The sequence below is a fragment of the Molothrus ater genome, chromosome 13 (assembly GCF_012460135.2).
Source record: "Molothrus ater isolate BHLD 08-10-18 breed brown headed cowbird chromosome 13, BPBGC_Mater_1.1, whole genome shotgun sequence".
Taxonomy (NCBI): domain Eukaryota; kingdom Metazoa; phylum Chordata; class Aves; order Passeriformes; family Icteridae; genus Molothrus; species Molothrus ater.
The window spans coordinates 11,907,693-11,923,664 of NC_050490.2; the positions used below are offsets into that span (position 1 = coordinate 11,907,693).

General features: G+C 45.2%; 1 protein-coding gene and 1 long non-coding RNA gene across 2 annotated transcripts; both read left to right on the top strand.

Annotated features, from left to right (window-relative positions):
* Positions 1-291: 291 nt before the first annotated feature.
* LOC118690739 (uncharacterized) lies at positions 292-6,979 on the top strand. The gene is made up of 2 exons (XR_004980890.1): positions 292-512; positions 2,039-6,979. It is a non-coding gene; the product is annotated as an uncharacterized LOC118690739 (long non-coding RNA).
* A 2,269-nt stretch (positions 6,980-9,248) lies between these two features.
* On the top strand, positions 9,249-15,157 carry MESD (mesoderm development LRP chaperone). Its single transcript, XM_036389826.2, is given in 5 exon segments — positions 9,249-9,447; position 11,793; positions 13,839-13,931; positions 13,934-14,069; positions 14,777-15,157. Coding segments are annotated over 5 exon segments (690 nt in total). The 5' UTR covers positions 9,249-9,252; the 3' UTR covers positions 15,042-15,157.
* Positions 15,158-15,972: the final 815 nt, after the last annotated feature.

The window sequence follows — 15,972 nt, forward strand, 5'->3', positions numbered from 1 at the left end:
AGAAAAAAAAGAGGGGCAGGAAATCTTCGTTTAAATTCCCTTTCTCAGGCTTTCAGACAAACTACTGGGAAGCGGCGGCTGCGACGCCGCTGCCAGCCAGACGCTGCACGGCTCCGGGGGAGCTCCCCCGCCCCGCTGCCTTTGCTGTAACCTCACTTGAGCCTATCGAAATCTTTTGTGCGGTGTCACCGCCCTTCGTTTAAATCCTGCCCTCCCCCCGCCGCCGCTCCGCGCCCGCCGCCGCTCGCTCCTCCCAGGCGGAGGGGGCAGCAGCGCCGGCACCGCCCGCCCGCCGCCGCCGCTGCCCCGTCCCCGCCGCGCGGGGCTCCGGAGGGGCTCCGCCAATAAACAAACAGCGGGGGTGCCCGAGGGAGAGGCCGCTGGGAGGAAGGCGAGAGGCAGCCGGACAGCGCGGCCCGGGGCGCACGGAGCAGTCGGATACCGGAGAGCGAGGAGCCGCCCCGGCCCGGGTGCCGCTCCCCGGCCGGCCCCTGCCCCGGGCAGCCCGCCAGGTGAGTGCGGCGTTCCGCTCGGAGCTCCCGGCCCGCCGGGCGGCTGGCCCGGTCCGGGCGGCAGAAGCCGCCCCTGTGCCAGGCGGCACCGAGGGGCAGAGCCCGAGGCAGCGCGGCTCGGACCCGCCTCGCTCATCCCGCGGGGCTCCGGTACCCGGGCCGGGCTGGCCGTCCGGAGTGCTGGAAACGCGGGATGGGGAACTGCCGCAGCTTCCTTTACACAGAATTACTGCTCTCAGCACAGGCCTTGACCCAGATTTTAAACCAATGAAGACGAATTTGGTCTGTTGCTCCCCCGTTTCTGTCGCTGTTTTTGAACACTGGTTACTGTTTATTAGACTTCAGCAGGGAAAATGTAAACCTTCTGACGCTGCTGTGTACTGAAAGCTCTACAAAGACTTCCTCTGATCTGTTTCCATTCTGCAGCACACCGAGAACTTTTTGAGATGATTCTTGTCAAAAGCAAGATGTTAGAGTCAGTAAACCTGAGGCATACATCAGGTTCTGTCCTGTTGCACAGCATCTGCATCAATATAATTCTGATTAATCAAAACCCATGTTGAAACCACATCCTACACTTGTTACGTATTTTGCTGTACCTTAAGCTGCAGCTAAATAATAACATTATTTTGCACCTTTCAATCAGAATTCTCTTTTTTAAGTCAGCCCCTTAATTCTAGGCATTTACAATGCTTTTAGCAGGTTACAGAGCTCCAGAAGTACATTTGTCCCAATTCACAGTTAACATCCTGCTACATTCCTACTGCTGCAGGGGTATAAGTGACCTTGAAATAAATGGAAATTGAACCAGATTCCTCACTTGCAGTTGCAGGTCAGCTCCAACAATATCCTGGCACAAACAGAGCCCACCAAATGGATTCCATACCTTTAAAGAGCTTCAGACAAGTTTATTTGCACATATTCTTAGCCACTAGCTAGAGGAACCTTTGGCCTTCTCCTTGTAGAGCAGGATGTGAGCAGGATGAACACAGATGTGAAAGTGGGGGTTAACAGGGTGAATGTATTGGGGGGCAGGGGAAGCCCTTGCCATAAGGCAAGGCTTGAGGAAAGGGGTAGATTCTGGTCTATGGGTGTGTCAAAAATAGGGCAGTTCTCCACCCATCCCTCCTCACAAAAACAGTGTGAGGGAAATTCTGTTTACTTGAGTCAGATTATAGCAGTTTCAAGGAAGGTCATGATTTGGGCCTAAACAATTTTGGCTTACTGCCAGCAACTTGTGTTCAAAAGTATAAATAGGAATGATTTCAGAGTGCTCTGAAAAATAAAAATCAGTGGGCAGAAGAAGCCAGCTGAACTGTATTTCAAAGTATTTCCAGATACATCCTAAAATGAGGTTAGATAGTATGCAGCACAAGGAATGTCTCTCATAAATATTAACCTAGTTTATCTTTAATGAGGATTGACTACATTTAATTAGGGTTTGAAAGATTTCATTTTAGAAAACGTAGGTCTCATCCCTGGCTAGAAGAGGTGTTACATGACCTAATAATCTTTTCCATTTTTAGATGCTGCTGCCTGCCATGATGCTCTGTGTGATTTGTGCCATTCCCCAAGGACAAAGGGGAGAGATCCTTGGTTTGGACAGGTCCTGCAGTGCCTCCTCCACCAGTCTCCCTCCACAGAAACCCAGTTGGGCCTTAACCGTGGCAGTTCCTGACCAGAGCTCTTAGCAACTGCTACAATATAAAGCAAATTTTGTTTCTAGCTCTTATAACCCATCCTCAAGACTGATCCAGTCCTTATCTGCCTTGGTATTAGCCAGGGGCAAAACTGGTAATTTTTGTCCTGTAGTAAGTGTTGCATGTGGACAGTGTCCAAGGAAGTCTTGCCAAATGCCATTGTCCTCCCATGGTAGCCCTGGGTGTTTAGTTATTCTGCATATTAAATGTTTGGGGAAGAATAACTTGGCTTTTGCTTTTTGAAAAAATAATGTCAAAAATACCACCTTCATTAGTAATTTTTACCATGCAAGTGGCTTTTCCTGGAGCAGGTGCCTGTTAGATCCATCCTACAGACTGTAGGGTTGCTGCCTAGGTACACCTGGCCTAGCTGGATTCCCTCTTAGTCTGTGTTTCCCATGAACATGCAGTCTCATTCTAAAAGGCAGCCTTGGAGGTGGATTCTCCTGGGCTGGTAACCTGAGCAAGGTACTTGCTTTAAAGTGCCAGTACATGCATCTCTGTGATTGAGGAGGAGACGTGTACCCAGTGATGTTTGGGTGGGTATTTCCTTCAAAGGTCTTCTGCACATCTCTTTCAAGGAGGGTGTGTTCATACCCATTTATTTCAGTGCAAAAGTGATCCACAGGGCTTGGGCAGCTCACTGAATTGGTACAAAAACTTGGACGATGTGACAATCAGGTGGCCATGTTTGGCCTTGAAAAGATTTCAGTGACAGAGTCTGAATGAATTAACTCTCTGGGGTTCAAACCAGCAGGCATTGTCAGATACAAGGGATTAAAAGGCTTTTTAATGTGGCTTAGTAGTGTACAGAAGATTGGCTTACTTGTATGAGCTCTTCTTTTGTCACATTGATCTTTATTTTGCATTGTGCTTAGTACAACAGAATCTGGAGGCTGAAGTCTTCTTTCCTGAATCGTCTGAAAGGACTTGGCCCTTTTATTGCTTAGTAAAATATTTTATTGTGAAGGAGGAATTGATTTTTGCCAGTGTAGCCACTGTTAAGTAATAGCTGAAGAATACCAAGTCGTAATAATTTCATGAGCACTGTATGTGGCCAGGTGGGTGAGAGGAAGTTACTATATGGTGGGTTGTACTTCTTTATATTACTTTCCTGTATAGATGTATTGATCTAACCTAATAGGGAGCTAGCTGATGAAGGAATAAAAGGCAATTCAGTGGTTCCCCTGTGTCAGCTGTATGTGACAGAACCCATGAGGTGGTAATTACAGGAATGATAGCTCCAGTTCTGAGGGATGCAGCTGCTTTGTCAGGCTGTAAACTGAAAATCATAGGAGGATAAAGTTGGCAGGGACTGATGGAAGAAATACTTCCAATACCAAGGCAGAGTTTGCAGAAGAGGGTGGATGAAGATGGGCCTTCCTCTCTGCAGCAGTGTAAGTCACATGGAAGGAAAGGCAAGTTTCCAAGAATGACCAGCTTATTGTTCTTCAGATCTATTTTGTCCTAAATGCTTTGGTGCTGAGTAAGTGTTTTGTGGTCAGTGCTTACAGCCATTACTTCATGAGAGATTAAACTGTGAGGTCTGGGTCTGTCTCGGGTCTGCAGAGGTGGCCATGGTCGATGCACTCTCAGGGATGCAACCTGAGAACTGGTCTGCTTGTAGCCAAAAACACAGATCTGGAGGAACAGTTAACTAGGCACTTGAGACAGCAAAGTGCAAACACAGTCACAGGTTTTGTTTCTTTTGTCTATAAATAAATAGGTTTTAGGATAGGGTGGGCTTTCACATACAGGTTTAATTAATCCAGTGTTCTGATGTTCTGGTTATTTGTGTTTTTTCTTTTTTTAATATGGCATAGGTCAAAACCACAGTATCAAAGGTAAGAACAAATTTATTATGTAAACAACATTAATGTAAACATCCCAGTAGTGGGATGCTGGTCAGTTCCTGTTTCTCAACTGAAAGGTAATACAGCAAAAGAGGTTTTTCTTTTGTTGTCCTTTTATTCATTATTTATTGCACTGTTTTCACCACTTGCTGTATATAATCAATTGGTTGTCCCCTGCTGTTACCATGGATATTTAATACATCAACCTGGAAAAGAGACATGTATTTATGAAAAGGAAAATGCAGCTACAAAGCTCCTCTTGCACTGAATGGACAGCTGTGCCATATTTCACATGAATACAGCCAATAATGGCTTTTTGCTTCTTGTTCTTGCCTGCCATTTGCACACAGAGATCTCTCCTGCACCTCGTGTGTCTCGAGGCTGGTGCCCAGGAGGTGCCATGCAGCTCCTTGTGTCCCTTCTCCCTCCCTGGAGCAGGTGAGAAGGACCAGAGGCAGGTTTGTAGCCTCGAGACTCAGGAGCACTCAATGCAAGAATGCCAAATGCTGCTGGTTACAGTGGTCCAGCACAAACAGGACTCCAAGACCCTCCCTTAGACTCTTACATCTGGGTTTTTTTGAGATCAAAGGAGAACATGGTATTTTGAACAAAATGTGCAAGGGCCCCACCCTTCCTGAATTGCACTTTTGGTTGTATGTTCTGTCCTGCAGCTGTAATACTCTACAGAAGGCTTTGGGTTTCTCCCCTCCCTGCCCTCTTTTAATGTATTGTGAGAGAAGTTTAATAGATGTTTTCACAGGAGTCTCTGGTCCTACACTGCTCTCATTGTGCCTCTCTCTGTGTTCTCTGAGCAGGGCTGCTGATCATTAACAGTTTAAGCCTAGCACCTCTAATTCATCTGAAGTTCATGTAATGTATTACTTACATTAGATGTAGGTGCCAAAACTGACCTGTAAACCTAAAGTGAAATTGGGACTACAAAATTAATTTCATTAGATTCTGAAAATTAGACTATAAATGGAATTCCTGTGGGAGCTGTATAAATCTTCTTTGACATTGATTTAATGTAATTCTTTTCTTAATAGGGTAACTGTAAATTGTGTAACCAGTACATAGTTTCAACCAGCACAGATTTGTAGCAAATCTTGCAGTAAGATGAGTACTAAGAAGAACATTCTATGGTGTTTCTGAATTTAGGGATCACACTGTATAGTTTTAATGCAGTTGAGTAGACAGGCAGCATACCCCCTCCCCAGCCCTTAGCAGGAGGCAATGACACAAAGCTGTGATGTCATTTATCAGGCATCTCCATCCCATCAATGAATTTGAATTTATAAAATGCATGTTCACAGGATAACACAAATTCAGGGTAAATATTTCTTTTGTGTTCAAAGCTCAAGTCAGAATCTGAATTTCAAGGTTAGTACTTGAATTAGAATTTCATGTCGGAATCACCATAGTTAATCTGGGAGAATTTTGAATTAAAGACGTAGTTTTTCAAATTGGATCCAGGAATTCAAGAGCTGACTAGCTGTGGAACAAAAATTTGTGTTCTTTTAATACATGGCAAGTAAGTGTGCTTGTCTTATGCATGAAATTAAATTGAGGACTGAAATTATTCTGAATTATTCAAATGTTCACGCTCTAGATGACAGCATATTCTGCTTGCTGTGCTGCTTTTTATCTTAGACGTTTTCTTGTTTTTAAAGATAACATGTTCAGGTCTGATTCTTCAAGTTTTATTCTGCCTGTGAGTAAATTCAGAGGGTTGGATTAACAAATGCACTGTCTGTGCATGACAGCTCGGGCATTAGATTCTCTCTGCAGGGGAACATTTAAGGTACTTGAGATAATTTGACCTATGAAAACAATAATTTTGATTGTTTTACTGCAAATAACTCATAATAGCCTGACATTCTGTAAGATGTATGATAGTGCTTTTAAACAGGGAAGAATATGCTGAATGCTGGGGCATCTCAAAACTTGCATCCAAAATTACCACTGCAAGGCTGCCTTGCACAACACTTAATTCATGTGAGCTTCTATTAAACATCTTTCTGTGCCAGAAGAGTTCTTGAAATGAATTGATTCTTCCAGACATAGCAAATGCTGATAGCAGGCAGCCCTTGCATGTTCATTCTCTCTTCTGCATGCTCTAGGACTGATGTTCTGTCTTAATTGTCCGTATGTCCTTCCAAAAGGCACTGCCTTTTCCTTAACGAAGTCAAGTTCTCTGTTCTTTCTAAGGTTTAATTCCTAGGATTGTCAAGGAACAAGCTTTAAGGTTCTACTGCACTGTATCTGCAAATAAAAGTAAAATGTGACAAATAGGAATCCACTTTAAAATAGAAAATTGCATATAAAACTCCACCACCAGCTAAGACTTGAGAGAGCTTTTGGCAGGTAAAAATTCACATTTTTCTCCCAACTCATAAGAAAGAATGGTATGGAAAATACATTTTGCACAAATATAGTTCCAAAAATGGGAAAAAAGAGAGAATTTAAAACTTCATTAACAGAAATTTAGAACATCCTGAATCCTCTCATATTACAGCTTGACCCAGGCCTGCTCAATAAGAAAAACAGTTTACAAGGAAGGTAGATTTGCCTTTCTGGTAAGATATAACTTTATAATTAAAGATAATACTCATTAAACTTGAGTGTTGCAGAAGCAAAAACGACAGTCACTGTTTGAGACCTTCCCTGGCATGACTAGATGGGACTTCTGGCTACAAGGTAAAGTATTTACTACCTTACCCTCACAATCTACAATGGAAGTAGCCATGTATTCTCTGATATTCTGTATTGCAATCCTAATAGTGTTAGCTGCTAGGACTATAAAAACTGTTAGGAAATGTGAAAACGCTTAAGCTATAAAAAGCATATTGGCATGATTCAGTAGATGATCTGATCAAAACATATTGTGCTTCAATAAAAAGAGAATGCAATTTAATTTGCTGCTGTCAGTGGTATGTGCTGCACTGTGTTTGTTTCTTGCATGGGAGAGAGGGAGAGCAGCGAGCAGGGGCTGAGCAGGTGTTTGTCCTGCAGCTGACCCTACAAGCAGCAGACTTGAACGAGTCTTCCCAGACACAGAATTTTGCCTGAACAGAGGTAGTTGCAAAGTCAGAGCCAAGCATGAAAACTACCTCCTTTTCAAATTAAAGCTTTTACTGGCACGACAATGAAATGTATCGTTTTGTTGGTGCAGTGCTGGGCGTACTGAACGACTTGTTCACCTACCAAAGGGAAACAGGTTACTTTTGAGATCCCTATCTGAACACAGTCTCAGATATTAAAGAAAGTAAGTTGGCTTGGTTTGTTCTAACAAGAAAAAACAGAATTGAAGAAAATATTTCCTAGTAGAAATTCAAGGAAAATATTTTACACTGCAAGTCCAGCATTCCAAGATAGACTCTTCTTTTTTTTTCCAGTGAATGTATGCACGGTCCAGTAATAACAAAAGTTAGCAGAAACCTATTTTAGTAAAACCTCATTAATCACAGCAATCTGATACAGTATACCTGATGTTCATTATATTTAATGAGAGATCACCGAGCAAATGTGCTCATTAGTGGCTCTGGTATTGGACAGCTCTGTGAGAAGTACTTGTCTAAACCCTGTTTCAGTTATGTACATTTAACAAGCTCCACGAATAGCTCTGGGCTGCTTCCTGTTCCTCAGGCACTGGCAGTGTGTCTGAAATGTTATAAAACACACGGAGGCTGCAGCCCAGGCTGGTTGGTTCTGGGGGTGCTGAAATCTTGGATCCCACATCCTCCTCTGCTGTTTCTCATGGTTCACGTGCTTGGCAAGCTGCTCCTTCAGGTGCCGTGTCTCCCCGGTGTTCTCCAGCTACATGGCCCTGCAGAGTCTGCTCACTTCAAGAGTCAGCCAGGCTTTGGAGAGCCCCTCAAACCCACACCTCTGCCTCCTCACTGCTTTTGTTTTCCATGTGCACACCTTGCCCATAAAGGCGGTGGGTTCCTGGTTCATTACATGACCAGAACTGGACCATCTGGGGTTGAAACTAATGATCCTTAAAGTCCCTTCCAACCCAAACCATTCTATGATTACAGCATTCTATGATACAGTAACAGAATTGGGGTTGAAGAGTTCTCTCAACAGAATTATTTCCTCTGCTCTGAACCTGATCTACCTTCAATACTGAAATAGAAAAGCAGCCTCTTCACTAATCAGCCTGACTGCAATTAATATCTACCAGCAGCAATAACAGTGATGCTTCCTTGAATTCCCAAGTTTAAACTTGCTGGAATCCAAGGTGAAAGGTAGAAGAGAAGATTGTACTATTTGTAATTAAAATCCTACCATGAGGAAAAAATTAAGATTGGAGTGAAATAAGGCTGTGCAGACATCCATGAATGTAATTTGGTTTAGATGTTGGAAAACCACTCTGTACAAAGAAAAACCCGTATTTAAAACAACGTATTTTATACGTTGTTGTGGTGGTCAGATGTTGTGGAGTTCTATTTTGGTAGCAAACAGCATTAATTTTAATCGTTTTCTTTTAGAACCCTAATATTGCTGAGACAGTAGCCAAAATCAGAAGACTCATGCAATGGGCCCAGATCAGCAAACCCAGATACTTTTCATCCTGTTTTTTTAAAAAAACAGGAGGCAACCACATAGTTTAGATGCCAGGCGCTGGGCCCATCATTTATTTACTCGTTTTATCCTTTCAGTGCCCAGCGTTCACTCCCTGCCCGGGCCCTGCAGGACCGCACCGGGGCCTGCTCCGCACCGGGGCTTCTCCTCCGGGAGCGGGGCTTGGTGCGGGGACGGCGGCACCGGGGGAGGCGGCGGGGGAGCCGGCAGTGCCCGTCAGGACCTGCAGTGCCCGGCAGCCCCGGCAGCCCCGGCCGCTCCGGGGACCCGGCCCGATCCGCCCGTCCAGCTCCTCCTCCCGGCCCGATCCATCCCGCCCCGCTGCCCTTCCACTCCTCCTCCCGGCCCGATCGCTCCGCTGCCCTTCCAGCTCCTCCTCCCGGCCCGATCCGCCCCGCTCCCGTTCCAGCTCCTCCTCCCGGCCCGATCCGCCCCGCTCCCGTTCCAGCTCCTCCTCCCGGCCCGATCCGCCCCGCTCCCGTTCCAGCTCCTCCTCCCGGCCCGATCCGCCCCGCTCCCGTTCCAGCTCCTCCTCCCGGCCCGATCCGCCCCGCTCCCGTTCCAGCTCCTCCTCCCGGCCCGGCCGCGCTGCCCCCGCCCATGAGGGAGCCGGGGCCGCCTTCCCGGGATCGGCAGAAGATGGCGGCGGCCGCGGGCTGGGCGCTGCTGGCCCTGGCGCTGTGTCTGAGCGCGGCGGCCGCGACCGGCGGCTCCGAGGGGAAGCGGCCGCCCAAGAAGAAGGACATTCGGGACTACAACGACGCGGACATGGCCCGGCTGCTGGAGCAGTGGGAGGTGCGGGAGGCGCCGGGGCCGGCGGTGTCCGCCCGCAGCACGCGGAGGGAACGCCGCGGTGCCGGGGGGCGGCGGGGCCGGGCCGGGGCAGCTCCGCGGGGCAGCGGCCGCTCTGCCCGGTCCCGGGCAGCGGGGAATCCCCGGGCCTGGTCGGGACCGGGCGGGAGGGATCCCCGAGCCTGGTGGAGGGTGGCCGGTGCTGTGTTCCTTCCTCCGAGGCTCCGGGTCCGTGTGTGGGGGTTTCAAAGTCGGGCGAGCGGCCCTCAGCCTGCCCTGCCCGGCTGGCCCTGTCCCGCCTTCCCAGAGCCCCAGCACCCAGCCCGGTGCTCGGTGCCTGCCAGCAGCCTCGTCTGGCTGAAAAGTCTGGTTTTTTCCAAGTATTGAGCGATACACAGTGTACGACCGAGGGGTGGATACCGGAAGGAATATTAATTGCACGTTCACAGGGTAGATACGTTGTTTTGGTTTGGTGTTTCTTTCCTATCTTTCCTCATAGTAACAACTTCTAATTCCAGCTCTCTCTCGTCGCCTGCATCCTTATCAGCCCGCTGCCTTAACTTTCCTTGGCGGTTTCCCATCACTCTCTTCTCCATGTGGTTGTCATGCCACTGTTAGGTTCTTTTCCCTATGTTATGTTCCATCATCTTCTGATAAATGCCAGAGCACTCCTCACTGTCATTTATTCTTTCCCATGAGGTTTTTTCCTGGAATATTTTGCAAAAAACCCTGAAAGAAATAATAGAGAGAAAACTTCTGTTTTATGTAGCACTAGTTGCAGCTGTAAGGCAAGGTGAAATGTGTTTTATATGTGAATTATAGATAAAGTAACAGGAAGTATGGATGCCTGCCTTGGTCCTGGTTGGCAGGTTATGGACTTGTTCATCCCATGGATTCCACATATCCCTTTAGGAAGGGAAGTTCTTATAAAATTGAGTTAAAATTTTAAATAAAATCAATAAAAGGTTCAAAGTTCACTTTTTTCGTAGTGATATCAGCCAAGGACCCAACAGGCCCAGCCTCCAAAAAAATCAAGGCTTCATATTGCCCAACTTGAACCAAATTTGGCCTTGTAGGAAAATAAAAAACCTTAAAAGGTGAGCATCTCTTATTAATGAGATGGCTGAAAGGGGGCTGTTGATGCTGTTGAACTCTTGACTGTATTTTCTGCTCCAGCCCTAGTGGGCAGGTCAGGAGGCTATGGAGGGTTTTTCCCTTTCAGCTGGAGCAGGTCCCTGATGCAGGTCATGGTGTGCTGCACAAATGCAGATGTGGCAGAGCAGCTGGGGAGTCACTGCTGGGGCTGGGGGCATCCCTGGGGAGAGGCACATGGAGCAGAGCAGGGACTGAGCTCAGCAGTTGGGGTTGTTTGGTCTCCTGGGATGGTCAGCTGCAGGGCACTTTGCCATAGGTGGGAGTCAGGACACACAGGGAACATGAAAGGCTTGAGGGGGTGGTGGAGCAGAAGAAAGGGCACGAGTGCACTTCATGGAGTGGGATGAGAAACAAAGGGGCCACTGAATTCGGGTAAGAGCAGGAACTGCGCTTGGGAATGAGGGACACAGGAATGATCTGTACAGAACCAAATGTCATTACTTTCAACTGAATGAAATTACTCCAAAGTTTTTTTATTTCCATGGCAATTAGTCTAAAACCATTGGAGGATGGTGGTTATGACATGCTTGGGTTCAGCCACAAGGCTGAGTGTGTGGCTGCAGCAGCTTTCCCAGCAGGAGCAGCCACCTCTGCACAGGGTCTCGTGCTGCCCCTTGCACCCTGTGCATGACTGCCTGCTGATCCACGAGGGTGATCTGGTGGAAAACAGGGATGGGCAACAGGGCCAAGAGGCAGAGGTGCTTCAGCAGCTCAGTCGCACAGCTGGAGCTTGGAGGAAGCCACCAAGGGATTTTCCTCATGGAAGGGGACTCTCCTGAAGCCTGGAGTCCTGGGGAGCTGGACACAGAACTGAGAATCTGGGCTGGAGGACTCTTAGTTATTGAAATGTCAAGTGCTTTAAATAGTTCATTACTGTTACAAGCTCAGGGTTTCTCAGGCTTGACTCTGATCACTGAATAGGCAAAGCAATTAAGTGAGATAATGTTTTAATGTTTTTAAAAATCAAAATGCGGGGCATTTATGAGAAATTTCTGAAAATGGGAGCTGAGGAGAGGAGCAAGTAAAGGAATTTGCAGTTTTTCCTGTGTCTATATAATGCTTTTCCTCTGGAACCTCATGTTACTGTTTAGGTGAGTGAGTCTGTGTCCTGGGGTGACTTCATGATGCTGAGTTGAATCCCCATTCATCTGTTTAGCCCAGAAATAAGTTTTGCACCCTTAAAGCTAGGTGAGAGTGAAGGGAGGGGGAGAAGGAGAAGCAGTGGGATGTCTGAGGTGGCTGTATTCAAAAACACAGAGATAAGAGCTTCAGCCTTCCTTCTCACAGACAGCATGGACAGGACAGAGCTCTCCTTTGCTCTCAGTTAGTTTTTAGCTAGCTGAGGCAGAGAAGTTCCCTGGACTGTGGCTTTTCTTTTTCTTCAAAGTGATTTGCCCTGCTCTGGACTGAAAACCCAGGGAAGCGCTGGAGCTGAGCCCTGTGGCCCTCCAGGGCCTGGGACACTGCATTCCAGTGCAGGAGGGACTGAGAGGAGACTGAGCTGAGCCACACGCCACAGAAAGGACCTTCTGAACTTGTCATCTCTTAGGACAACGAGAGGTTTTATTGTTTAATATTATTATTTTTTATGTTTGTGAGTACTCTTGCTTCTTGAATAAAGTTTTTTTTCCACTTTTCTCCAAAGAAATCTTTTCCCGAACCAGTAGAGAGAGAGAGGCCACTTGAATCTGCTTTCTAGAGGGACCCCTTTGGAAGTTTCCTCCCAAGTTTGCCCTAAACCAGGACAGTCTGCTAGACTTTTCAAAGCTTACACTTTTCCTTCACTTTTTTCCTTTTAGATAGCTTTAAGCACAGCTGCATGACATTTTGTACAGGAAATAAGAAAATAGATGCCATCTAGGGGAGCTCTTGGCATCTTCTGATAATATTTCCATTCGAAGTGAAAGGATACAACTTCAGGAGCATTTAGTTGAATAGTTAGGAAAAAAATAGGTAATACATGTTAGTAGCTCATGTTGTCACTAAATCCAAAGTCAGTTTCTGTATTTCATACAGAGTATTTGGAGAGTATTTGGAAATGTTTCTTTCTGCCTTTTTCTTTCAAAACTGTGGAATAAGCTGGCTTTGCTCTAGTCAAACCAGACTTAAGCTTCTTTTAATTGTGGAGAATGTTTTTCAGTCAATCACACAAGATTTTGTATTTTCACTGTACTTTACCAATTTGACCATTCTCTGGCCTCCTGTAAGATTAATGTTCTCACTTAGTGGTGGCAGGGACTTTCTTGGGTTCTCCTTTCCTCCCAGTTCACTCATTTCAGAAATTTCAAGGCGTGTGAACTACTTGAAGCATGTTTCAGTCTGGCAAAATTGAAACAAATACATAATTAGTAAGGAAAGAAAGGATAAAATTTAAGCCTCCTACAGCTTCTGTTCTGCAGTGCATAAACTTTAAAGTTTGCTGTTACAGAAACCAGGTTCTGGCTTATTGTAAGTTGTCACCATATTCAGCTCACAGTTGTGAGCTGTTTTAGGGAGCAGCAGTTTGATTGTGCCTTTCCAAATATTTAAATAGCTGTCAGCCTCAGCAGAAGCATCAAGAGGTTAATTTTTTTCTTTTCTGTGGTAGTGATTTACTCTGGGTGATTATGTTGTCAGGCTGTGAGCTGCATCTGTGCATTAGAAAAGTCATGAAACCTTTAATCAAAGTCTTTCTGTGGCATAAGCACACAGAAGATCTGAATTCTTGTGGGTTTAATTGTTTAAAGACACAAAGTAAGGGAACTTAAATTCTCAAGCAATCACATGATTCCCAGAACTGAGTTTTGACCTCTGAAAGCAGTATCAGATGAAGTTTTTTTCATATATGTGTGTATGAGGCTTTTTACTGCAATTTTCCCATTTCATCTTGCATGCATAATAAATATTTGTGAAACTGAAGAAAAAAAAAATACCATTTTACGAGTTTCATAGGTGGAATTGTATTGAATTAGCCTTAAGGCTGAAATATTTCTCAGTATGTGATAAAATGAGATTCCACGTGTCAGTATGAAAATGCAGCATTTTCAGGGGAGGGTTATAAATGGAAAGAGCACTCTTGGTGAAGTATCTTGAAACAACAGTCACTATTCCTTTTGGTTTCACAATCTCCATCATTCAGCTAAAAAATATTTTATCAAAGTACAGTTATTCTCTAAACAAAGAGGAATTAGAAAAAAAAAGACCCAAAATATATTTGTGGAACAGTTGAGTTTAAAGCTTCCTTGTTGTTTTCAAAACAGAAGATGATGACATTGAAGAGGGAGATCTCCCTGAACACAAGAGGCCTCCAGCACCTATAGATTTCTCAAAAATAGATCCAGGCAAGCCTGAAAGCATCTGAAGCTGACAAAGAAGGGGAAGACTTTGATGATGTTTGTCACAGTGTCAGGAGATCCAACAGAAAAGGAGACAGAAGAAATCACCAGCTTGTGGCAGGGCAGCCTCTTCAACGCAAACTACGACGTGCAAAGGTGAGCTGTGCACAAAGATAAAGTTCCTGCCTTTGCAGAACCCTTTCTTTCTTCCTGAAAACCTTTTCAACTGTTCATCCTTTGCTGTTCTCTATCTCCATCATCCATTGCTGTTTCTGTTTTCTTTGTCAGTTGTGACAAAATTTGTGGTGTGGTACACAAACCTCTTCAATGCTCGTGCACTGTGTGCGTGTGTGTATAGCCCCAGTTCTTTTTATCTCACTATGGTTCAGCTATTTATCAGTTCTAGCTGCAGTAGTTTGCCTCTATGTGCCTGATGGAAAACATCACACTCTGAAGACTTGTCACCCCAAAAGGCTTTTTGTTCCCCTGTTAAAAAATTTGACTCTTTTTTCTCTCTGAGAGAGAGAGCATAATTTTGAAACAGAAGTGCTCTTGCATTGAGGCTGAGAAGGCTTGCAATGAGTGTATAAAGCAAATTTAATGCTCATTAGTGGATTTTTCATAGTGCCAAATTAGTTCTAAATTTGTTTTCTTATTCTTACTTCCTTGGTTACTTATTGATAGACTTCATACATTTTATTCTAAATGTCATAGAAGATTGTTCTCTTGTCCCCATCCCCAGGCAACAACTAGACCAGCTTCTTGCTCTTAAACACGTGCCTCAGTCATGGAGGAGTGTTTAAGATGCTGGAGTGTTTGAAAAGCACAGAGTTAACTGAAAAAAATGTGGATTTTTCCTGTAGGTTTATTGTTGGCTCCAACCGCGCCATCTTCATGCTGCGGGATGGTGGCTATGCCTGGGAGATCAAAGACTTCCTGATCAGTCAGGAAAGGTGTGCAGATGTTACTCTGGAAGGTCAGGTTTATCCTGGCAAAGGAGCAGATGGAAATGAGAAAGTGAAAAACAAAACAAAACCTGAAAAAGCAAAGAAGAAAAAAGACACAGAGAAGAAATCCAACGGCGTCAAAGAGGACAACCGAGCAACCAACCAGAGAGAGGAGCTATGACAGCCACGGTGCCCAGACTGAATCCTGCTCTGCTGCTCCTTGAAGGGAATCTGCTATTGAGTCCTGGGTTTTGGGGAGGAAGGAAGCAGAGACTACTGAAGTTTAAATTTATGTTGAAATTCACCAGTTTACTCATTGCTGTTGACCATTTGTTTAGTTACAGGAAACGTAATGCTTCATGACAGCAATTGACTGCTTTAGTTTGTAATTTTTTATGCTTTTGTTGTTGTTTAAAACTAGCATACGAATCTGTGTGTCTAACATCACAAACTTAATTTAAGTGGCAAAGAAGAATTATGGTCTCAGAATATGCTGATGTTCATCTGTAGTAGCTGTGTCCATCTTGGGTGTGCAAATCATGGATTCACAGCTGCTGAGAGCCAAGTGCAGTGTGAAAAGATTCTCTTGGATGATGGCTTGATACACATAGTTGGTACAAAACTGCCCAAAGTAGCAAAGAATAGTGGCCAAAGATGCCTGAAATGACAAAGTTTAGGACATGTTTGGTTAGACTGCCTGTTTGTTTAAAATAAACTCAACCCATTGTGTCCCAGGAAATCTGTGTTTAGGAGTGTGATGGACTCTAGGTAGGAACTCTGCTCATGCACTCCAGATCTGTGCAGGAGGGACACTCTGTGCCCTGCAGAAGTGAATGGAACTGTAGCACCTGCACGAGCAGTGTCAGGGTGAAAAGTGAAGATGAATCCAGGGCACTCAGGTTGCTCCTGCTGCTAAAAGACTGTGCCTGTGGAAGCACCTGTTCCTTGTGCCCTGTTACTCAGGCAGTGAGCTGGGAGAAAAAGCTTCTAGCTCTGAAGTAAATTTGGTTTACTGATTTAATGGTTTGCTTAAATATTTGAAAAAGCTCTAGTTATAGCAGAGTTAAACTTTGAGTCAGACATATCACTTACTGATGCTGATCTGGTTAGAT